Genomic DNA, 26731 nt, shown 5'->3' with positions numbered 1-26731 from the left:
AAATAAAATCAATTTAATATTTTTAAAAATAAATTTCAACTTGACGGTCCCATCACGATTTAATTAAATTTTGTAAGGATTAAATTGGATTTTTTTTTGAGAATTAATTTAGATTATGCTGTTGTTTTCATGAATGATTAAAATGGGTCATCACTTTTTTAAGGTTAAAAGAATTTAAATTTTTAAACTATAAAGAGATAAATTGAAACGTTACATACTTTCCATTTCTATTTTCTGTTGCTTATCAAAGTGCTTTGCTGGTTCTACATGTCTTATTTTTCATGTCTCCTACTTTTTCAATGTTCACTTTTAAGTACCCCTCGTTGCATCAGGTACATGTTCTTCACTTTTTGAAATATGTTTTATTTATGTATGATTTACTTAAATAGTATCTTGGATTTGGATCCTCTCCTTCACTAATTTCTCTCTAATTTTTTCTTTCACTAATTTCTCTCTATCTCTCTTATATTTCATCTCTTCTTTAATTTATAATATTTTTATTTATTTTCTCTTTCTTCTCACACTTATTTTGTTTGAAGAAGAAGGAAGGATGGAAAGAGATGATCCAAAGTGAGTATCTTGGTCCACCATGTAAAATAGTGTATTTTTATTTTTAGTTTTTAATTTGAACTATTTAAAATCTATTGGTTTTCTGCAGATTTTCCTGCGGATTTTAACTTGAAAGACTAAAATCAAAAAAGTTTTAACATTTAAGGATTATTTTTCAAAAATAATTCAGATTAAACCTTATTTATTTATTTATTTATTATTTTGGAATATGACATATATTTGTTTATTTCTTTTTTAATATGGTGTGTTCCTATTTGTTTATTTTTGTGAGATATGATTTATTATTTTTTTACAATTTATATTATTTGTTTTATTCTTTGACATTTACAATAAAATTTTATAATTTATTTTTATATTATTTTTACTTGTAGATGATAAATAGTAATAAATTTGTTAATATAAGAAATTTTAATTTGAATGAATGTTCAATAATGTTTTTTTGGAGGATGATTATTAAAAACTATTGTTAACCATTTTGATCATAGTATTTTATTGTTAATTTATTATGAAGTATTTCAATTAATTGGTTTTATTTCTAGTAAATCACGTGTATATTGAAATTATAATATTTGAACCTCATAATGTCATTTACTTTCGATGAATGAATAAATTAATTTGAGTAACTTAATAATTTGGTATATTTAATAAATATTTTTTAAAAATGAATACAAGTGTGGTTAAAATGTGATTAAAGACAATTTATTAGTTCTTACTTCTTAGAACTGATTAGCAGCGCCCTATAATAAATATATCATGAATCACCTTTAAAATGTAAGCTCTATTTTGTCTACTTAAAAGTAATTATATATATATATATATATATATATATATATATATATATATATATATATATATATATATATATATATATATATATATATATATATATATATATATATATATATATATATATATATATATATATATATATATATATATATATATATATATATATATATATATATATATATATTCTTTTCAAAATTACTTATACAAGTAGTTTTAGTTTGTGTAAAGTAATACAAAAATAATTTTATAAAAACTAAAATATGATTTTTTTTTATTGGGATTAAAAGTCAAATTTTAGATATTTATAGGTATCAAAAATATATTTAATCATATATTTATAAAAGGTGAAGAAGCCTGTGAAGTTGATGATTGACAACAAATTTGCCATAAGCTTTGCCAAGAAAACTCAGTGTTGCATGGGACAAGCAAGCACATTGACACAAAATTCTATTTTATGAGGAATCAAGTCCAAAACAGAGTGCAGGAAGTTGTGCACTGTAGCACTCAGAAACAACTTGCAGGTGTTCTGATGAAGACTGTCAAGACTGAACATTATTTCATCAATTTGAAAGATGAAATTGATCTTGTTGATTTTTGCTCTGAATGTGAATTAAAGAATGATGTTGAATGTAATTGTACATTTAGAGTATTTGCTATTAGTTTGTTGAACCTCGTATTTGGCTTCAATTAGTTTGACCAATATGGATTTGTACATGTACTGCATGTAGAGTTATTCATATAACTGTTTTCCAATTGACTAATAATTACAATTTTCTCTCTATTCTTCTACTACTATTGTTACTTTTTACTAAAGATGTTGTAGAAGAAATGCAAAAATGACACTTATTGACAATATTTTAAAGAGTGATGTTACATTTAATTTCTTCTTTACATAAATCATGGGGGTGGTGGTTGTAAACAATGGGGTAGTGTTTTAAATAGTGGTTTAACTTTAAATTTTTTTTTTTTTTACTGAAATCATGGAGGTGTTAGTTGTAAGCAATGATAGCAATTTTATTCTTGCAATTCTTATTTTCTAGATTATTACTAATAAGTATTTTTCATATGTTTTCTAGATTAGTACTAATAAGCATTTTTCATATGAGAATGCATGGCAAGTAATACCCACCCAAAAACAAACAAAAAAACAGCAATACAATAAAGCATACATACCGCTCCACTAGCCATTAAAAGATAAATTCAAATGCACATTACTCACCTGCCAACATAAACTGATAAGAATATACTCCTGCTACAAAAAGACAACCCGTAAGGAACTTATATGGGGCAGGCCGAGATTCATTAACATTATCAAGGTGATATTGTATTTCTTATTTTTTGTCGTCTTTTTGGGTGTAGTCTCTATCCTCTTTGCATGTCATCAGTGATAATGTGTTTTTATTTATCTCCTATGTTTTTGCAAAATAATAATAGTGTTAATTTATTTGTCATTTGGATTGTTAAAAGTCGGTGAAGGGCACATTTGTCCGAATAAATTATTTGCCACTTGCACAAATAAACGTCAGTGATAGACACGCTTTTTGATTTTTTTCTTATCGGTAAAGAAAAATTGAACTAATAGAGCATAAAGGTACTCCACCCACTAAAATATAATTCAAGAAAAAAATTATGAAACAATTCCAAACATCCCACTTAACATGATCACAACCTTCCAAGCTACTTCCTATCCACTCCCACAACATAATCTTTATAGCTTCCAGCAAAGTCGTTTTTAGGACTTGCAAAGCGGATTATTGCATAGAGCTTTAAAAATTTTAAAGTTAAATTATAGATAAATAGCCTCATAAATTATTTTTTTAATTAAATCGTGATTAAATGTGCCTATATTTATTTTGCTATAGACAAACTATAACTAACATACAGAATGCCTCCAAAAATTTAAGACGGCTCTGGCTCCCACCACCATCCTCACAGTCTTAAGTCTATCATAAAACACACAATCATTTCTATGCATCAGGGATCGGATAAGTCAATCCAAACATGCACATGCACTAGAAGGTTGATCAAAGTTAACCTTAAATTAAGGTTTGTATTATTAAAAAGTCAAAAGAATACCTGAATTCATACTTTCTATATTTTTATTTATTTACATCCCCTCATGTATTGTGCGAAATTGATCAAAATTTAATCAGAATGAATTTTCGGTTCTATAGGTAAATTGGTAAAAGTAATTCAACATTGCGCATAAAATTAGCAGATAAAATATTTTGAGTTTTGACCTCTACCAGACTGTTTTATGAAACTATGTTGTGAGTAGGTTATTTCACTGTGCTCATTTTATTTTTTCGACTTTGTTTGCAGTTGCTTCTTGTACAGTCAGAGCCTATTTAATCGGATATTTTTAATGTGTTTGTTTTTATTTTTCGGCATAACACGCATCTGATTTTATTTGTTTTTGATTCATTCTGATTTATTTTTTTAGTTGAAAAAAATTAAAACAAAAATGCAATTTAGTTGTTTTTAAAATAATTGTAAACCTAAAAATGTTTATATATGCTCTAGTATTTAAACTCGTGCGATATACGGAAAATTTTAATATAAATTTATAATAATATATAATAATAAATTATATTTAAATAAATTTTAATATAATATATTTATTAATTAAAAAGAAATTAAATTTAACTATAAATATATATTTATTTTAATTCTATACATACTTGATCAAAATAATTATGATAGGCATTTTTTAAAAGGAATCCTATTAGAGTTGATAATAATAATAATAATAATAATAATAATAATAATAATAATAATAATAATAATAATAATAATAATTATACTTAAATAGTTAAATGTAAAAGAGGAAAAATTAAAGATATGAAATAGAAATAGTCGTGTAAAAATATATAAAGAATTAATTGTGGGAGTTAGTAGGAAAAGTTAATTTTAAATGAATTAAAGAAAGGACAAAATTTATGTACAATTTTTTAGGTGTGGTTGTTACTATTTTTGAATGAAAATATGATAAATATACTTGAATATCATTTAGTGAGTGAAAATAGGAGAAATTTACATACGTGTAAGAGGAAATTATACACTTGTCATATTTTCATTGAGAAATAATAAAAACCACACAAAAAAAAACTGTACCTAAGTTTTGTCTTAAAGAAATCTACTATCTAGCTATTATTGAAAGATGACACCATTCTATCCAAAATATCCTTCACTCATTCAAAATTTACAAAGCCAAAAGGATTGCTTTGTCTTTTAATAATCAAGTTAATATTTCAACCTTTCAAATAAATATCCAACCGCCACGTGCAATGACCATTGAATTTTTCTTTGTCTCCCTTCACTTCACATGTTTCACTTTTGTATTTCTCTCTCTTTCCAATATTTTCACTTTTATTTTAATTTTTTCTCCCTAAATTTTTTTCTCTTTTTATTTTTCACATAAATAAATCAATAAATTGAATTTTTTTTAATGAAATGAAGAGGAACACGTAAAAATGTACTTAACCGAAAACATAATTATTTTATGATTATTAAAAAAATATTCATAATTATTTAAAAAAACTATTTTCAAATGTTAAAATTTTTACTTTACTAACGGGTCACTATCAGCGAAATTTCTTTTTTATTTTAATTGAAATATTTATTTATTTATTTGAGACACAAAATTTTTATTTTCAATTGTCAAAATTTTTATTTTTCTCACGGGGCATTATCAGCAAAATATATATTTTATTTTAATTAACAATTATCTTTATTTGAGACACAAAATTCTTATTTCCAAATGTCAAAATTTCTATTTTTATTACGGAGCACTATCAACACGATATCTATTTTATTTTAATTAACAATTATATATATATATATATATATATATATATATATATATATATATATATATATATATATATATATATAAATATAAAAATGAATGACAAGTCTATATAAATATAAAAATAATTACAATTCTATATTAATATAAAATTGAATGACAATTCTATATATCTCCATTGTTACAAAAGATCATTATTTAGCTTTTTATGATTTTTACAATATTTATTTCAAAATCACAACTCTCAGATTGCAGTATAATTTTACACTATTAAATAAATTTTACCTATGCGGACGCGGATGTATATTAGTAGTTAGTGGAAGAAGTTCATTTATAAAGTATCTATATTTTAAAATTAAACGGTTTGATTTCTATGAATGTTATATTTTAAAATTAAACGGTTTGATTTCTATAATGTTACGATCAAAAAGATGAAGATCTAAATCTAAAAAAATTACTTCTTATAAATAATCTCTTTGCAAACAAAATATGTATTCTACAAACTTCTCTCAACATTATTCGGATTTTGAGAGGTAGTATTGCTATGAATGCTAAAAAATTTATCTTTTTAGTTCCAATTAAAACCACCATTGAAAGATAAGTATAAAAAAAAATACCAGTTTACATTTTTCAAACACAAACTACACTTGTAAATATTAACATAAAATAAAAAGGGATTGGCTAATGTTTAGCAAAAAAAAATAAAAATATAAATGAATATGGATATCATAAATTATAAAATTATATAGAAATACAAAATTATATATTATATATATAATAATAGTAATAAATAATTAAAAAACAATAAGTTAGTGAGATAAATAATTATAATAAATAATTAAAATATAAATATATAAATATAAAATTACAAATATAACCTCAATTTTGACGCCAAAGTTGTTAATATATAGGACATATTTAGTGAGAATTGATAAGTTACATCAGAATGCGAGAAGGGGAGAGAAAAAAAATGACATGATCTCCATCATTTATTTTCTTTTCTCTAGCCAAGTAAATGATTGCGTCTAATCTCTTTCATAACCAAAAAATAGATCTATTATTTAAGAGAAAAATAAATTAAAAAAAAAAAATGAGAACGTAAACGTAAAAGTAGAAGAAATGGATTTGCTTCTTCTTGGTTTTTCTCCGAGAATTCTACGTACTGCCCTCTAAATTATATATGACATCCTCCCTATTTTTATATTGACAAAAATGTCTTTGATGTTGTTTACTTAAAAAATAATTTCATTTGTTAAAAACATTCACTTTTTAAAATCAGTAAAATTTAAAAATTTTGGTACACTTTTAAAAAATTTTGGTACATAAAATTGCTTTTTTTTACCAGAAATTATTCGTATTTTACGAATTTTCGGTAGCGAATTACAGGACATTTCAAAAATTTTGGTGCCGAAAGAGAAAATCAGAGTTACTTGCCGGAATATTTGAAATTTCTGATTTGCCCCAAATTCTACTGGGAATTTTGAAATTTCTGATAATATCAAAAATTTTGAAATTGATTGAAATTTTCGGTCTGATTGCATATCATGTTCTTTTCTTGTGCGGTCTAGAGGCGGCAGCTTCTTTGACAAATTCCTGTACAGATTTTACAGAGTTATTCACCTTAGATACCGTATGTTTCCTATTAAACTAATGCAGTTTTGAATTGTTTTCCCGTATTTCTGAAAGTGATAGTTTAATATTTATGTGTTGTAATTGACAAATATTTAAATCCTTATCTGAAGTTTTAGCATGGGCACAGGCTACTGGTAAACGACATGAAATTATTGTTGTCACTATTCGTTCAGATGTTGTTAATGAAAATACCATGGAGGAAGGATAAATTGATTATGGGTTGTGAGAGATGAGGAAATTATAAAAGAAGGAATAAATTCGCTGAAAGCACTAATTCCTCATAAGGCCTTTATAGTATGGAAGTTAAATGTTCGTTTAGGCTGAGATCTGTTTCAAGTGGTATTGGTTGGAAGGTGGTGGTTAGATGTGGGATGCACAATCATAAAATATCCAAGGACTTAGAAGGTTATGACATATTGGGTCGTCTAAAAGATCATGAAAGAAAGTTTATGAATGACACGACGAAATACAATATGGCTCCAAGGTACATAGTTGCTGCTTTGAAAGACAAAGATCTAGAAAATCTCACGAGTGTTACTCATGTGTATACAAATAGAGCTACATACAGAACGAGCAAGAGAGGTGCATTAACAGAAATGCAGATGTTGTTGAGCCCTATTTATAAAGAGAAATACATGTTTTGGACTAGAAATAGGGACAACTCAGATATTGTAGCCGATATCCTTTGGACAAATCCTGATTCTGTGAAGTTGTTGAATATGTTTCATTTGGTGTTGATTTTTTATTGCACATACAAGACAAACAGGTAATAATTTTTTAGTGCACATCCTGATATATGTTGTAGATGTTTAGTTGAGTTTAATTATGTACATTTTCATCGTACAGGTACCAAATACCACTACTTGAGATTGTTGGTGTTACGTCAATGAAGTTGACGTTTTCAGATGCCTTTGGGTATTTGGAACATGAAAGGGAAGAGAATTTCACATGGGCATTGGAGAAGCTCAAAGATTTATTCTCTTCGGAAAAATTGCTACCAAAGGTTGTGGTGACGGATCGAGAACTTGCATTGATGAACGCCATGGAATTTATGTTCCCAAATGCAACACATGTGTTGTGTTCGTTCCATATTTCAAAAAACGTGAGCATGAAATGTAAAGAGTACGTCAACTCATAAAGACAAGAGTATGTCATGGATATAGGGAACACCATCATGTATTCAAATATAGAAGTTGAGTTTGTCAAACACATCAAGCACTTTGAGATTGTTTGTGTTGATATTCCTTTATTTGTTAAATATGTGAATGAAACATGGTTGACACCTTATAAAGAAAGGTTTGTTGCTGCTTGGACTAACAGAGTCACTCGTTTAGAGAACACAATGACAAACAGATACACGAAACATGACAATTTCATGTTGCTAAAGCTAATCATATGTTAACACATATTTCTATTTATGTTTTTTAGGGTGGCGTCTGCTCATTGGAGACTAAAAAACATGTTCACTACAAGCCGGTGAGATTTTTGTCGAAGTTGGGATGATGCTCGTTCCAAAAAAGTATTGTCAACATTGAGCATCGATATAACACTCCTTTCTATTCCAAGTTGCACGGTTTTGTCTCAAGACATTGTATACAACTCATTGGAAAGGAACTAGAAAGGGTGAAGTTTGTTGGTTGTAGACAAGAAATATGTGGTTGCTTTATCAGAATAACACATGAGTTATCGTGTGTATGTTAGCTGGCCACTTTCCAAATACTAGGCAATCATGTTCCTTTAGACTCAATTCATGGATTTTTATTGAAATTGAACATTGTAGAGCATGAGGTCAGTCATGATGAGAGTGACACACAATGGGATTTAGAAGCAGGGTGTGAAGATTTGAAGACATATTTAATCTCATTGGATATTGTAGGCCAGGGGGTGTTGAAGGAAAAGGTTCGAGAACTAATACATCCATCCACAACTTTTATGTATCCACCATCGATAAAATACAAGCCAAATAGTGGTGTTAAAAAGAGTAGAACGTGTCAAGAGAATGACGTGCAACGTGATCCTAGCCAATGGGAGTATGCAGAGGGCTCGTAAGGGAGTCAAACTACCAAGAGATCATACACAAAACCAACAGCAAGTCAACCGTCAAGTATGCCGATTGGTAGCCAACCGTTCACTAAATCTTCAAGACATCTCTACTTGCACAGTTCCCTACTTTATTGATGTTGATGACGATAGAAATTGTGGTTTCCGTGTTATTACAGCTCTACTTGGATGGGGCGAAGAGACACGGCCTTAGATTTGGACGTAGTTAGATGCTCAAGTTCATCAACACGCTCAATTGTTTTTCAAGTTGTTCTATGATACAATTTCTACAGTTAGGAATGTGTTACGAGTAGACCACTTGGGTTGCATGTTAGGGAAAATGGATGGCGATCCCTGATATGGGTTATCATATTGCTTCTAGATACAATGTCGTTTTTGTCTCCCTTTCCAAAAGACTTAACATCACATTTTTTTCCTCTTGCCATAGCTCCCCATATGTATATGGGCAGGCATAAAATCATTATTATTGGTTTTGTCAACGACAATCATTGGGCTCAAGTAAAGTCGAAACATGATTGCACATTGCCTCTTGTCACTGATCATTGGAGACAAAATTGTACTGATGATGCAAAAGCATGGGAATCAGCACATGTGGGTCGCTTTAATCACATGGAAGACGAAGTTAGGAAGTCATCCTAGTTGTTTTTTGTAACCTTGTGTGTATGACAGTTATTATATGTATATATTCAGTTGGGTTGCTATTTTACCGATTCAGTTATTCGAGAAAAATCAAAGAAAAAATTGAAAAAATAACTTTCCAATTTAATACCGAAAATTTGGAAATTTTCAGAATTTTTTATTAAATACCAGAAATTTGGAAATTTCTGAGAAGTTTTGGTAAATACCAGAATTTTTCATAAATCACAATAATTTATTAAAAATTTTGGTATTCACGTGTAATTTTCAAACTTATGAGAAAAAGTTTGCTAAGAGGAAGATAGTGAAGCAATTTGTTTTTTATTTATAAACTATGAATCGTATGCACCTTCCAAAAGTAATTGATTTGCTTAAGTTTCAGAATATTTTCCCATTTCTAGAATTTGATACCGACTACAACGAAGAGTTAGTTAAGTTGTTCTATGTTGGGATTCAAGGGGACTTTAAGGATTTTACTTTCAAATAAAAAATTGATACGAGGTTTTAAGGGTTGATACAAACGTATGGAAAGAGTTTGGGATGTATCCACAAGAATCAGATGCAGTTAATATTTTTGATACGAATCCGTTTTGGGTATGACTTCAAAAATTCCCTGAATTCCATGCTGAAAAACCCTTTCACCAACAAAATGGTGAATAGTAATCTGTTTCCAAGAACTGTGACCACTGGTGCGTTGTGTCCATTTGACCGAATCCTTCAATGGATTGTGTCCCGTATCATTCAACCCAAAAAGGGATGATTTTCACGAGTAGATCAATTGGAAGTACAACTAGTGTATGCTATAAAGAACAAGATCAGGATTCATTGGCCCTATTACATTGCTAGTAGGTTTTTAATTTGAGAAAGTCTGGTAGAGGAACTGCGGTGTGCAACGCCTCTTTCATTCAAGGGATTTTGAATCGGGCCAACATTAATGTCCCTAATATTCCGTTTGTTGCCCTGTCAACTAATCAGGAATTCACTCTGAAAACTCTCACTATGATGGGTCATCAATGGGATCAGAAACTTCAGAGGTATAGGTATATTGTAAGGTATACTACTGTGGAATTACAAAATATGACTGATGAGGATGGTGATGATGATAAAGAAGAGAATGAAGCGGAAAATGAGGCAGAAGAAGAGGAAATGGAGGAAGATTCTCGAGTGCCTCATGGACATGATGCTGCAGTATTGGCACAACTGGAAAATATGAGAATTCAACAACAAGAGAGTGCCTCTTTTACAAATGAAAGAATCAATACCTTGTACAATCAAGTTGGGTTCAAGGTGAACAGTTTGCTGCTTATACCGCTCTCTAAGATCTACAATACTCAACCTTACATAGCATGATCCAAATCCACTCGAACAACTTCGCCTCCTTCACATCCACTTTCATGCAACACACTCCCATTACCGAACCACGAGATGAACCAAGAAGAGATGAGAATCAAGAGGATTGATTTGCTTTGATGTGTTTTATCGAGAATAGAAGGAATTTAGTGAGCAAGAGATTGATTGCAGATTTTATATTCTACGAAATGCATAAATTCAGGGGGAGGATACTCGATAAATTGAGCAGAAAAGTCGCTTAGGTTTGCTTAGGTTTTGTCATCATCAAAAAGGGGGAGTATGTGAGGACAAGGTACCTCTATCCTTGTTTTAATGATGTCAAAACCTCTTGATCTGGGTTGGCTCCATAGACCAACTTGCTAGTAGGATGGGTGACATGAAAATCCTTGAAAACAAGCATTTTTGCAAGTTTTTTGTGTTTGCGTCAACTTATGCTCCAGTTAGGTCGACTCATGGATTTGTAGAAAATCATTGCACCAAGCTCAGGACTGCTCGCGTCGACCCTTCTGGTCGACTCATATTGGGAGTTGGGGATTTGCAGGTTGCGTCGATGCATGTCCTGTTACGTTCAACACATCGTTGTTTTAAACATCATCCTACCAAGCTCGGGTTCGCTCGCGTCGACTAGACCTTCTACATAGGTCGACCGCTCGCTGTTTTTCACCAAATTTTCTGCTATGCTTTTGGTCTTGACTATTGGGTAACACACATATTAATTAGTTTTCATCATTTGGAAAACAACTAGAAAAAATGAAAGATATACCCATCGTGTTCATCAACTTCATCCACTCATGCATTCATCAACGATTACACATAACAATTTTTATTGATCAAATTGCAGAGTTGTGTTGATAACGTTCAAACTGAAGATTGAGATTCAGATTTGGGTTAAGCATTTGTGGTTTTTTTCTTGAATAAAATCATTGGGGTTTTATCCTCCAAGATCTTGAGGATTTGGGGTTTTTGCACAAGTCTTTGCTTCAATAGATTCAACCGAGTGAAAAGATTGGGAAACGGTGGTTTGCTCAATCAAGTAACGGTAACCAGAGGATTGTGAAGAAAGACTTAGGGTTAAACGTTTTGCAATTGAAATCAGCTAAGTGAAAGGTTTGCGGAACGCGGTGTGCGTGCAAATAAGTAGCGGTAGCCGGAGGTTTGTTCAAAGAGTTTGGCATACTTGGTTCATCTCGAATCAAGGGAAGAGAAGAGAATAGTATCAAATTCAACAATTGTAAATTGAGTGTTGGTGACTATTTCTTCTCTTGTAAAACTTTGCAACTTAATATCATATATCCTAGTTCTAGATTCTAGAATTGGGGGCAGACGTACCCTACGCGAGGACGACAATGAGAACTGCCTAAACAAATCATGTGTTGTTTTTCTTTTTCGCACCTTTATTTTCATCTGCTATAGTTTGTGTGATTTAGTTTGTTGAATATGTTTTACCATAGTTGTAGTGATTGAAAAATATCTTAAAAATTCATAGCATTCATTTTTTATTGCTATCTAGTAACATAAGCACTACAATTTAAGTAAAATTGAACTTGGTGTATTTTGCACACCAAGTGTTTCATAAATTTATAAACACACAAACTATTGAGTTTATCTTAAACAAGTCATTGGAAGTAGTAGGTACTCAATGATATTGTTTAAGCGTTTGATTAATTGGCTATCGTATTGATTCAAATCACATCATTTTTAGTCCATTCGGTTTCGCATATCCGATCCTTCCAATAACACATCGTTTAGACGATTTTGATTCCGAGAGTTTTCGCACCGTTTAAAAAAATATAAAAGCGCAATTTTTTTAAATAAGGGATCTATTCAACCCCCTTCTAGATCCGTCCTATCGTCTAATAATTATGAACACTATATTTAATGATTATTCTCGCTTCACCATAGTTTATTTAGATGACATATTAGTATTTTCAAATTCTATAAACTAACATATACAACATATGAACCAATTTTATGAGATAATTAAAAATAATGGATTAGTATTATCATAAAAGAAACTTAAAATATTTCAATTTAAAGTAAGATTTTTGGATTTTTGATATTTCCCAGGGCTTGTATACCCTTATTAGTAGATCTGTAGAATTCATTAGTAAATTTCCAAACGAATTAAAAAATAAAACTCAATTGCAAAGATTCTTATTAGGTTGTATAAATTATGTGTCGAGTTTATACCTAAGTTAAGAACCATTTGTATACCATTATTCAAGAGACTTGGGAAGAATCCTCCTTCTTGGGATGATTCAATGACCAGAAGTATCTTGCGATTAAAGTAAATAGTTAAAAATTATCATGTTTAGGAATACCTTATCCTAGAGCCAATCATATTGTTGAAACTGATGCCTCAGACATAGGTTTTGGGGAAATTCTAAAACAAATACTTTCAGGCATGGAAAAGGAACAAGTTGTCAGATATTATTCTGGAACTTGGAACCCAACTCGATTAAAATATAGTACTATTAAAAAGGAAATTTTATCTATTGTTTTATGTATTACAAAATTTCAAGATGACTTGTTTTCAAAAATATTTTTATTAAAAACAGATTGCAAAGCTGCACAAAGTGTTTTACAAAAAGATGTTAAAAATCTAGTTTCGATACATAAATTTACTATATGGCAAGCATTACTTTCTTGTTTTGATTTTAAAATCGAGCATATTCAAGATAATAAAAATTCATTACCAGATTTTCTAACCAGAGAATTTTTACAGGAAAAACATGAGTAAAAAATCAGTTGACCCCAGAGATATGATTATGGTCCTTCCATTAAAGATAAAAAATATAAGGAAATAATTTTAAGTTCTCCATATTTTATTTTCAAAGTTACCTCTCTTATTACTGCTACTCCCCTGACAAATATTAAGCCTACTTTATTGACCTCATTAGCTTTTACCTCTCAAATTATCAGCCAATTATCTACTCAGAAAGCTCACCCATCTAAATTAGCCTATTATACTACTCCTTCTTCCTTACCAAAATTGACTTTTATTACTAAAGATTTATCTATACCAATATCATCTCTTGAAACAGTTTATTCTCCTCCAAATTCGTTGTTATTACAAAATATTTCAAGAATTTTCCCTCAGGGGTTTTTCTTCATTCCTAAAGATCCATCTAAGACCAGAAAATTCTACGATTTTATCTTGGTAGATTTCGAGTCTATTACTCTTACCCATCAGACAGATCAGAATGATAAATCTAAAATTAAGTTCTCTAAATTCAAAATTCATAAGGTACTGTCTCCTTCTGATTGGAAACAACCTCCATCAGAATTAAAATCTTTTTTCTAGAACCTTTATTACACAATACTATTCTTACTTTGATTACATGGATGCTTGGTTCAATTTTTTGTCTGTTGAACCTTTTAACCACACTTAGGGTCATATGGTTTAACAAAGATATTTCACCGAGCTTCCCTAATTGGTTTATCTAGTGGTTCTAAATTGTTAGGCCAATTTTAGAAATATTTCATGATTATGCCTCTAAGGCATTCAACAATTTTACAAAAAAAAAAAAAAAACTACTTGTCCTCATTACAAGTCTTTATTATGTTTCTGTATTGTTTTTGGAATTACGTGGATTTCATCCTGGACCTTTTCAACTGAATCATTATGGGAAGGGTCATCTTCCACTCAATTAGTCAAAAAAAAAAAAACTATTAAATGGTGGTCAAAGTTTAATCCATAATTGCTTTCTTCATCAAGATTAGATATTTGGTTCAAGCTTCATCCTGATCTTTGTAAAGAAAAGACCATCTCTCAAGAAGATACATCTTTCTTGTTAGATCGATCAAAATTATTTGCCTCTTTATCTGTTGCTTCAAGCCATAAAGAATTCTTAAGCAAGATTAAAGAAGCTATGATTGTTTTATCTGAAAGTGATAGTGCTTCTAGCACTTCTGAAAATATTAATGAAGATGATTGTTATGGAACTATAGACTTTTGATGATCTGGATTTTATAGACCATTCAATTATTTTGAAGATAAGTTCAATTATGTTGAAGATAAGATAATGAAGATTTCACTTGTCAGCATTATTTGAAGATAAAATCAATTATGGAGAAGATAAGAGCAAAATGATAACTACGACCCCCTGTTGGCCTTAATTATCTTCCATCCAGACTTACTTTTAAATTATTTACTCTACTTTATTAAAGTTTTTTTGTTGTTTTATTTCAATTATTCATGTCATGTGGGTCATTACCTTTTGTAAAAGTTTATGCTTAAGTTTATTTTAGTTTCAAATCCGTTAGAATTCTTGTCTATAAAGGAATCATTTGTGTGTTGTAAAAGACATTCGAGTTTTCAATCTTAGAACTTAATTCTTGATTTGTCATCATTTGTAAGTATTTAATATTTTGCATAAATAATTTTTTAGTTTAAAATTATTTTTATAAGTTGAAAAATTATAAATATTATCAAACAACTTTATTTTTATTTGTTTTTAATTTTATCTTTAAAAATAACTTCTACAATTGAAAAAAAAACTCAGTCAATACTTTATTTAAGTAACATAAAAGATTTATTTAACTAAATAATGCTGTATGGAGAAGAAAGGATGAATTTCCCGTTTAAAAAAAACTTCATTTCACAAGTCACACTTTTCTGGTCACGCGATTAAAATATTGTATTTTTTCACAAACAGCGAAAAATACTTACTATCCCTCACAAATCTTACAACCAATCAAAATACAGCAATTTAAATCCAACGCTCAACGTTTCAAGTTACCTGCTCACACGGATAGCTAGGAATCAAACGGTTACAGCTCCATATCTGAACCCTATATAAACTCCGACTTCTCCGCAATTTAACAGAAAACCACTTTCGTTCACAATCAGTTTCATTAGAGAAATAAACTCAAGAAATCACACAGCCATGTCAGGAAGAGGCAAGGGAGGAAAAGGTCTCGGAAAGGGAGGAGCGAAACGACACCGTAAGGTTCTTAGAGATAACATTCAGGGAATAACAAAGCCTGCAATTCGCCGTCTCGCGAGACGCGGTGGTGTGAAACGTATCAGCGGGCTAATTTATGAAGAAACTCGCGGTGTTCTCAAGATCTTTCTTGAGAATGTGATTCGTGATGCTGTTACCTATACTGAGCATGCTCGCCGTAAGACTGTTACTGCGATGGATGTTGTTTATGCTCTCAAGAGGCAGGGCAGAACTCTCTATGGTTTCGGTGGTTAGGAAATTAGGGTTTTTTGTAATTTGAATCTCAATGTTGATGTATAATGTGTAATAATACTTGAGCTTTAGCATTGACACTGTTTTAATTGATGATTTGAGTTTTAAATCCAAATTATTGCTTTTTTGTTAATTACGTGTCTACAAATTGGATTTCTATTTGTAACTAGTAAGAGACCCGTGCTGCCGCACGGGTATTCGAATATTTGATGTAATTTACTTTGAATAATATGAATAATATGCAGTTTATTTTGAATAATATGAATAATATGCGTAAATATCACTCTGAGCAATTTTCAAAAATGATTATGTAAATTATTTATACATGAAAAAAATATTAATTTTATTAATATTTATTACTATTTATATAAATTAAAATAAGGATTGTATCGATAGTGACCCGTGAAATAAATAAATTATTAATTTTATTGAAATTTAAGCTTAAATGCACTTTTGTGTAAATGATAAATTATTTGTTAGATTGAAGCACTAAATTACATGGTTTGATAAAAATAAATGAATAAAATAAATTTATTCTATATAAATTTAGACTATATAAAAAAAATGCAAAAACATCTATTCTAAATTAGTGACAACTTTATTTCAAAACAATAAAATGAAAATAAGAAATAAAGTACGTAAATAATAATTTTTTATGTATATTTTATTAATTATATATTCAATTAATATGTAGCCAATTTTAAATTTAATAATTAGTTAAAACAAATCGAGTTAGTGAACTTACAAACCATTTTGTTCATTATTATCACTTGTAGACTATATTTGAATATAGTATATTGCAAATTTGCAATGCAATAATCATTATATCAATCAACTTACTTCCAAAAATATATTTTAATATCCTTTCATGATTACCATTGTTAAAAATGATTATTATTTCAAAAACAGAATATTTATTATTAATAGTTAATACATTCACTACGCCAAATGTTACATTCAGCAGCGCAGCTACGACAGCGCTTTGAGAGAAAGCGCTGCTATAGCTTTCACTAAAGACAAAAATATAAAACAAGGGGAATAAAGCGCTGGTATATGGGGGACCTACGAAAGCGCTTTTAAAAAGCGCTGGTATAGGCTGGGCTACGAAAGCGCTTTGTAGAAGCGCTGGTATAGGATGGGATACAAAAGCGCTTCCAAAAGCGCTGTTATAGTCGTAGTTATTTTAAAATTAAATTAATTAAACTAATTAAAAAAAAACATGTTTTGCCCCATTCTCTCTTCTTCTCCTCGCGTCTGAAGCCCTAATCCCCTTCATCCACAGTTCTCCGACCGTCTCTCTGCCACATCCTTCATCTTCAATTGCAGCTACGGCCGTCACTTCATCACTACCTTCATCCACAGTTCTCCGACCGTCCCTCCGATCGGCCTCTCTCACTGAACATCAACAAAGCTTTCTCTCTCGGTCAAAAGAAAACAAGCTCTGTATCACAACAATAGAACTTTCGGCTTCTCTCTGCTCTTATCTTTCTAATCGCTACCTCTCTATCTCTCACCCCCAAAAGTTCAAGAAAAACTTCAACGACATCATTCGATTTTTAGAAAGCCCCAATACGAACCCTAAAAGCTCCCACAATACGAACCCTAAAAGCTTCAAATGCGAATTAGACGGTACATATCAACGCAAATAACATGGGGGCTTGAGCAAGAGGTGTATCAGGGTATTAGAAAAATCAAAAGAGAAATGAGAAGACTTACAAACAGAGTAAGTCCGATGATCGCAGGTTCGGCGAAGGGGCGTGGTGAGTTTGATTTTTTCTTCCTCTATGTTTTGATTCCCTCTCCTTCTTTGATTTCCCATGTTTTTGTTGTAACACCTGTAGGCATGGACTCGTCAGTTTGCAGCTGCTGCTTCAGCGTGCAGTATTGAGTTGAAGTTGTGGATTGTTGCGTTGTTTCTGTCGAATGCGTATTATGGTGCGTTGCTGAAGCGTTTCCCTTCTTGTTGCTGTTGTGATTTTTGTTGCAGATTCGGTTTATGGAAATTGATGCTGGGAGGGACTGATTTTGGTAAGGTTTTGTGTTGGATTTTTCAGGTTGTGTGTATGTATTTTGCTATTTTGCTATGTTGGTAAGAATGCGACGCAGAGGAAGCAGTTCACGGCAGAAGAAGAAGCCATCTTCAGGTTGTTAGTTTCTTTCCATTCCCATTTTTATCTATTCTCTTTCTTATGCATATAAACCGAAGTGTTACCTTTTTTTTTTACTTTCCCCTTTTTGATTTTGAATCGTTAATGTTTCATCAAACCTTATAGTTAACCTCTCAAATGATAGAACTTTTTGTTTCTATTTTTCTTATTATGATTATTGGTTTTCACTTTTCAGTATATGTTTTGTTTGGGCATGTAAATTCTAATGCTCGTTATTGTTTTTGGGTATTTTGCTGTTAAATTTGCAGAAGATGAAACCAAATCCCAACACAATGCTGAAGGTGGAAACAAATTTCAATCACCTAGTGTTAATGGTTTTGATTATATTATGCGCAACGACAAGGTCAGTTGTTAGAGTTGGCTTTGGTGTCAATAAAGTTTAGCCAGGTACTAAATTATTTTTCTTTTTGAATTCTTTAGGAATTGGCTGAACTTGTGCACAAAGTTCATTTGCTTTGTTTACTTGCTCGGGGAAGATTAATAGACCGTGCTTGTGATGATGTTTTAATTCAGGTGAACTATTACTGACATTTTTAGGCAGATGAAAAGTTCTTCTGAATGAAAAAGCAGAAAAAAAATCAGCGTTGCTTTGCTATTATGCGTAATATCATTTTGTCATCATTCATGTGCTTCCCTAACATTCCTATTTTTGTGATAATCAATAGCTCAATTCTTTACTCTGATTTTTTCACTGCGTTTTAAAATCAGTTGTTAATGTAGGGCTTTCCAAATGATATTTTCATTTTTGTGTATACTCTCTGTTTTAATGTTTTTTCAGCCCAGAGAAATGGGAGTTAAGTTGTGCATTTCTTGATATGGCAGGCTTCTCTGCTTTCTCTACTTCCAGCGGACTTGCTCCACCTATCAAAAGACACAAAACTCACTTCAAAAGCTCTACATCCTTTAATCTCATGGGTATGTTTTGATTTAACTAGTGTACTATATACTTATTATTTTGTTTCATTTACTGGCTGGTCTTGGTCCTTGGGTGGGTTTGTGCTATATCACTTGTTATATATTGTTTGATTCCTTGTGTGTAACACTTGCAGTTCCATGACAATTTTCATGTTAAAAACTATACAAATGGAGAAAAGTCACCACACTTTGCTTTGGCATCTGCTTTAGAATTACGTGAAGGTAATTCTGAAGAGGTAGATCTCTTTTAATAGAAGCTTTGTTGTTTTTGTATTTACTGCATGATATATACTTTGCTGGAGTCCTAGTTTTTCTTTTAGTAAGGTTTTGATAGGTTTGATAGATGAGGAAGTTAGAATAACTTAGTTGGTAGTTGGGGGCCCACAGATAAAATAGTTATATACTTAGAGCTGTTGGGCTGGGATGATTAGAGAAATAAGTCATGTTGCTCATAAATAACAAAAGGGATGAGAGTTAGAGGTATCTTGTCATTTGAAATACTTGGTGCATTTGAGCATAGGAGATGCAGACCCCCGAATTTTTGTAATCTATACTGTATTGAAAGGAATTCTTCCCTAATTCTTCTAAATTATAATTGAGATACTAGTTCCTATCAGTTTTGTATTCGTTGCTATAAGTTTAGCCAGGCGTTAAATGGTTGAAAGTGCAGGTTCTGTTCCTTATTCTGTTCCTTGTTCTGTTCCATATATAGTAAAGTGTTGTGGATGATTTCAACATGAAGGACGCGAAAGTTAGGACCAATCCCTTTTCGTTTTTTGAGATATTTGATGTGAGATCTTTGTGTAATGAGGGACTGTTTTTGCTAGATTTGTTGGAAGTTTAGAATCAAAATATTATGTCTTATGGTTTGAATTGGCATGAATGGATGTAATTGTTAACTCGGCGGTAAGAGTTTGACATTATAAGTGTAGTCTCGAGACAAAGTTCAAATCCGCTCGGGGTAGATTGTAAAATTGTCATTAGTGCCATTTGAATTAATAGTAATTTCTCCCTTCCCCGTTTTTTTAAATTTTAAAATGATGATTTCTAATGTGGCATCACAATTTGATAGTTTATAGAATAAGTTTAACGCATATGTTAGATTTCTAATGTTTTTGAATGAGATTTAATACAAAAGCGCTGCCAAAGATTAATAAAAAAGCAAAAAAAATAAAAAAAAAGCAACATACTAAAGCGCTTTTGTAAAAGCGCTCTTATAGGGTGGGCTTTAAGAGCGCTTTTCCTGGAAAAGTGCTCTTAAAGCCCACCCTATAAGAGCGCTTTTCCAAAAGCGCTTTAGTATGTTGCGTTTTTTTTTTTATTTTTTACTCTCACAGGGGGGCCTATCACAGCGCTTTTCTGGAAAAAGCGCACTTAAAGGGTGGCCTACCAGAGCGCTTTTTCCAGAAAAGCGCTCTTAAAGGGGGGCCTATAAGAGCGCTTTTCTGGAAAAAGCGCTCTTATAGGGGGGGCCTACCAGAGCGCTTTCAGAAGCGCTTTTGTTAGCTACGCCAGCGCCAGCTTTCACAGCGCTTTTAAGCGCTTTTAATGGCTATAAAAAGCGCTTTCGTAGGTCTTTTATGGCGTAGTGATTGAACAATGATTACCATTGTGAAACTGCCGCGAATATGAAACTGAATTTCTAAAAAAAACATTGAACATCAATAGTTAATAATTTGTCAACACTAAATTGAGCTTTTTCATGTAATCTTCAATGTCATGTTCTCCATCCCACTTGGTGAGCATTTTCCAGATCCATTGCTTCAACTATGCATTGTATACAATGTGAGTTTATCTGCAGCAAACCAAAAAATAATGGCAGTAAGAGCATTAAACCAATAAATAATAATAATAACATTAGCAAATAGTACCAATAAACCCATATCAATATCAATTCCATTATAAGCAAAAAAAATAATAGTAATAAACAACCAGTAGCAATAAACTCATATCAGTGATCAAAATCTGCAAAAGAGATCAACAATTTGAGCCCTTCCTTGCAGACTTGTAGTTATTAAACCTTTTCCGAACTGCTCTAGCAAAGTGTGTTGCTTCAAGCAAGCAAATACATCAACTCAGCAGCAAAACAATAACAATATATAAACATAAAAGGAAATTTGACGTAGTATAAACAAAAGCAGGGATCTCATCCGAGAAGAAATCTTGTGATAACCGTCATCCAAAAACTCGTACTAATGTCAAATAGTATTTTGAAATTGACACTGAAATCAAGTTAACATTAGTGATTTTCAACACATTCATATGCTATAAAAAATGTCTAATTCATCGATATATACATATAAACTTACATTGAGAAAATGCCGATAACCATAACAGGTTTTCGACCATATCGATCAAAAACCATTCCCTAACAGGTGATTAATAACTGTGGTATCCTTAAAAACATGTGATTCGAATGCCACCGACTCACTACGCAAGAAGAACACCATCGAAACCATAATGTACTTCAGTGATTCTCTAAAACAAATATATCAAACATTTTATTATACAGGTTATGTGCATGTACAAAACTGAAATAAAGTAACATAAAATTCAAAGATTTAGTGATACAGAAGATAACAGAGGCTATTTTTGACTATACAAACATTTTTGTTTTAAATCTTCCTGTAGGGAAGCTGTAACTTGTCCAAGTTCTAAAAATCCCAACAAATAGTCACATTTTCTTCCATTTAAACACTAAGTCGGAAACTCAATCTGGAAGACTCGACTTTTTTCAGCTATCGCAAAGAATGAAATATGATTTCAAACTTTGAACAAAGTAATGTACTCAAGCATGGAGTAATGTAAAATAACAAACCATTGATATAACCTTCTCCACATCCTCTTTATTTCTTCCCGTAAAACGGCATTTCAAAGATTCTAATGCATCTCTTAGCCTTTTCAAAAGGACATGTCCCTCCAAAGCTGGCAACTCTCATAGCTTTGCCTGCATTCCATGAAAAAAATCACCAAATGATACATCGAGACGAAACTAAACACACCATCATATTTTCTGTTTATGCACTGGTTATCATCCATCGTAGTTGATGTGTATGTATAAGACCAAAACAGAATCAGCATATGGAAAGTGCCATGACATTCTACTATATCATATGTATAAAATATATCCTCCAAAAAAATGATGGAGAGTTGGTGTTAATGGAAATTGCCATGGTATAAAATTGGAATTTATAAATCAACTACTATTTTAGCAGATATAATGCACCCTAATGAGCAATTGGAACAACACTCCATAAATGAGCAACTTCATGAGCAATACTATACTGAAAAAACGGGTTAGTATCCCACCATATTGTAACAGCAACTTATGCAAAACTACACCACATTTAATTGCAAAATTTTCATGAACAAAGTGATATGTTCATGAAAACCTCATCCTATTCTTTAGCCATGTCAAGTTAATATTCAACCTAGATATTCCAATATTCAGTCTCAGGATTCTATACTTCCCTATTATATTTCTCTACCATTTCTACTCAGAGTTAATCCCTTTGCAATTATAGTTTAGATTGGAGTTAATATAGTTATCTATATATTATGGCTATCATGCATCTTATGCCATGCTTCACATAGTTTTCCATATACTATCATTAGATTTGGAGTTCCAAATAATGCACTCTAAATAACTGATGGAAATGCTGGAAAAATACATTACCGTGTGTAGAGTTTAAGAACCTTAAACAATGGTAATGTTTAGTCCTGATGATAGTTCAGTTTGGGAAACAACTGATTTATCTGAAAACAACGGTGAAGATCACAGCTGTTGATATGTACACCAGTATGCTGCTGATATGTATTTCCTATAGCAAGAGAAGCATCCCAGTAAATATTAATTTGCAGATCATGTTTAAGGTACACTATATTTTGTTTTTTGTTGAATATGTTACTTTACGTATTTCGTAGATGTAGAACATAGTTAATCTACAGTTTAATATAGGAGATTTAAATTTTAAAACTTTTATTAGACATTACTTTGCAAGTAGATCAAGATGCAAAAGCTAGTTGGATAAGGTAGTTAGGAATTTGCCCAAAGAAGAACTATGTTTGGAAAGTGAACTATTTGGTTCAAATAAATAAATACTTGAGGACATAGAGTGCTAGGCTGACCTTACTTAGGGACTGATGCTCAAGGGACTGCTGCTCAGATTTGGCCTGCTCTAGGGACTGCCACCATGCTTAAAGTTAAACATAATATAGTACAAAACTGACTTTACATTAATAAGGCAATGGAAAAAGCAACTTTATTTATCAAATGAATGAGAAAAATAGTGCAGAAAGTTGGGACTTTGGATGCTTACCGTGTCATAGCAAACTAAGCATTTAAGGATGAAGTGACACTCCACTCAAGATTTCACCAAAATGATGGAACCTCAGCATGCTTTTCCTCTGTCGCGGGAAAGGGTAATTTTGGAGCTTTAACGCAGTTCCCCATGAAGCAAAGCTAATGTCTATGCATAAATAAAAATTAAAACACACAACTTCGGTCAAAGGACAGCATAGCAGTGTAAAACCAAAAGTAAAAGCCGGTGGGAAAGCCCTTGACATTGTTCCTGGGGTAGATGGCAAGCATAACTAATCAGTGAAAGCCCAGAAATTTTCTGAATGAAAAATCATAGTAAAGGCAGCTGTAAATCTAACACTGAAATAAAACAAACACAATAAGACAAACAAATTAAAGAACCAAAAGTTTTCAGAAAAAGTTTTTGAGTTGATTCGCAAATGAAACAAATAAAACAAACACTGCAATGGACAATTCTCACATCGGTTTTACAAAAGGAAAGATTTCAAAGCATTTCAACTCAAATGAAGATGAAAATAGCAACACAAAAAGCGCAGGCATCTTGAAAAACCGATGCATAGGCGATGAAAAAACGAAACCAAAAGACACAAAAAGCATAGGCAAGGAAAAACGGATTCAATACAAACACCAGGAAAGCTTGATACTAAATCTGAGCAACACATAAAAACGAAACCCAAAGCCACATAAAGCATAGGTGTTCTTTTAGATATATTTGTTAAAGAAAACAACTCAAATGAAGAGAAGAACAACTTGATGGTTAAAGACGGATGACAGCGTGCGGGATGCATACCTGAGTGTAGTTTCGTTACCGGCTTGAGAGGAAATAAGGAGGGTTCCGATTTCTTGAGTTGACAGCAATGGAGGTGTAGAGCTCACGAATACTCTGCAAGAGAGAGGGAGGAAAGTGAAAATGATGAGTGAAAAAGATGGGGAAAGTAGTGTTGTGTTGGAGGGAAATGTGGAAGGAAGTACAAAATTGGTACCGCTGTCGAATTAGCAAACAACACATGGCAGTAGAAAAAATTCAATTTGTTAATTACTAAAGTAACCTTTTTGAAGGGTAAAGTTTTTTAGGCAAAAGGTTAAATTAGGGAGTTTGGTCAATTTTATAATATTGGGTAGAAGTAGATGCACACGCTAATCTTAAGGAAGTTTTCAAGTCTTTTATGTTTTATAGCAATATTTTTCACAAACAGGCAGATACCAATGGAGAAGGACTGCTGTTTAGCCTATAGAAATTTATATACGTACCTAACCACGGTTGCTTCAATAGTAAAGAGTCATCGATCAACTACCTAACTAATAATGAAACATGCCTAAGAACCGCCTAAATTACCTTTTAACAAAATTTTAATTTACACTAAATAAAGTCCTTTAAGGTAATTCACTAAATAAATATGGGCAACTCCCCCAAAAGCTGATGTGGGAGCATCCCATTACTCAATGTCTCAATCTATCTATTTCATTCTTTCCCTCTTTTTGAATTTCAATTTGCATTGATCCCTTCATTTCCCCCCCACTCTTCATTCACTCCTCTCACTCCAAAACTCAGTTTCTCTCACTCCTCACTTCTCTTCCTTGCTCAACCCAACACAAAACAATGACTTTCCATGGCATTTTCTCCTACTCTTCCAAATAGTGATTTTATAATCACTCACACTTCTTCAACATTACAAAGTTTGTTCAACATCATTCACAATCATTTTCACAATTCTCAAATGTAAGTTATTTTAGTTTTATTTTTAGTTTGATTTATAGTAATATCAAATATTTTCTTTCATATGGCTTGGAATGGTTAAAAAAATAGCTCGTGAAAATGGAAATGCTTGGTCTGAAATCGATTTCATTTGTTCCATTTACATGATTTGTTTTTTTCCATCTTATTTCGCCCTTCCCAAACTTTCAAAGACAATGAGTAGTGACAAGGTTTTGAGTTTTTCTGTTTTTTTGAAGATAATATTGGAAGTGTTTTAGATTCTAAAGATTGCATTTTTTGAACTAAAGATTGGATAATGTGATTGTCGTGTTTCTGTTTCTTTTGGATGTAAATATTGGTCCGAAGCATTTTTTCCTGAGTTTTTGTTCTTCTTTTTTGTTGTTCTTATTGTTTGTTGGTCTTTTTTGTTTTTAATAAATGTTCAATTTAACAGAATATATAAATATTTCTACATCAAAATGATATTTCATTTTCTTCAAATAATGAAAACTTTGTATGCTTGGCTATCATGGAAGCTGTGGAGGCAAGTGAAATGTTGTTTTTGTTTTTCAATATGTTTTCAGGTGGATTACTACAGTGTGGTGTTGAAAGTGTTACAAAACACTTAACTGTTGGTGACTACACACACCACTGCCATTGTTTTACATTAAGAATTATTGTCACAATTTATATTTCTACAATTTATGTTCTCACTCTCACAGTTATCAAAATTTATCTCACAACCACAAATGTATGCGATTAGTTAATGTAAATTCAGTTTTGATAGTTGCAATGCTTTCCATTTATCTTATATGTTTCAGATATCTAGGCCTCCTATGTTGATCAAGGATTTGCAAAATGGAAATAAGGATTGGAAAATTCACTGTATGTATTTTACATCTATAACTTCTTTTGCTCAAAGCATTTCCATACATGTTAAGGAATTTTGATTCAAATACTTATTACATCTTGGCTCACTTCCATTAATAATCTTACCATTTCCATTGAATGATTTAGGTTTGATTTTCTATTCATTGTTGTACATTGAATTGACAATTAAGGTCATAAATATTTCTTAAGGTCATCAGAGTTTTTAAAGTTAACATCATACTACATGAGTTAATAATACTGATTTTGTTATGCTAATGACTCTGCTATGCTAAGTATTTCACAATGATCCATGAGAGTGATTCTACAATGATTTTGCAATGCTACATGAGTTAATAACAGTGTTTATACAATGATTCTGCTATGCTAATGACTTTATAACTCACTAACTATTTCAAATGTCGACTATTCAGTTTCAGTACTCACGTTTATGTTTCAAATTTAACACGCACATTAGTTATTTCAAAACAACTATCGATATTACACATTATCACAATTCTGCTATCAGTTCAGTATTTTGTTAACCTACTTCGCACATGTCTACATTGATGCTGCGATTCTTTATTCATGTATAATGATTCAGTACACGTTATTTCCATTTATATTCAAGTTCTGCTACACTTTATTAAAGTTCTGCTACATAGACCGCAACATATCATATGTTACTGACTGATGGTTTTAAGATGAAACAGGTATGTC

The 26731-nt window shown here is 31.3% G+C and overlaps 1 protein-coding gene and 1 long non-coding RNA gene across 2 annotated transcripts; both read left to right on the top strand.

Annotated features, from left to right (window-relative positions):
- Positions 1-15515: 15515 nt before the first annotated feature.
- LOC131628827 (histone H4) lies at positions 15516-16137 on the top strand. The gene has a single exon (XM_058899640.1). It carries the CDS (start codon positions 15736-15738, stop codon positions 16045-16047), a length of 312 nt encoding a protein of 103 aa, XP_058755623.1. The 5' UTR covers positions 15516-15735; the 3' UTR covers positions 16048-16137.
- Positions 16138-18630: 2493 nt separating this feature from the next.
- LOC131628826 (uncharacterized) lies at positions 18631-19728 on the top strand. Its single transcript, XR_009291905.1, has 3 exons — positions 18631-18725; positions 19035-19127; positions 19262-19728. It is a non-coding gene; the product is annotated as an uncharacterized LOC131628826 (long non-coding RNA).
- The last annotated feature ends 7003 nt before the right edge of the window (positions 19729-26731 follow it).

This window comes from Vicia villosa, unplaced genomic scaffold (genome assembly GCF_029867415.1).
Source record: "Vicia villosa cultivar HV-30 ecotype Madison, WI unplaced genomic scaffold, Vvil1.0 ctg.000481F_1_1, whole genome shotgun sequence".
NCBI classification, from domain to species: Eukaryota; Viridiplantae; Streptophyta; class Magnoliopsida; order Fabales; family Fabaceae; genus Vicia; species Vicia villosa.
The sequence above is the reverse complement of the archived record's forward strand: the minus strand, read 5'-3'. Positions and strand labels throughout refer to the sequence as shown.

Coding starts and splice junctions, on each gene's coding strand:
- LOC131628827 (XM_058899640.1), top strand. CDS start 15,736: ATGTCAGGAAGAGGCAAGGGAGGAAAAGGTCTCGGAAAGGGAGGAGCG.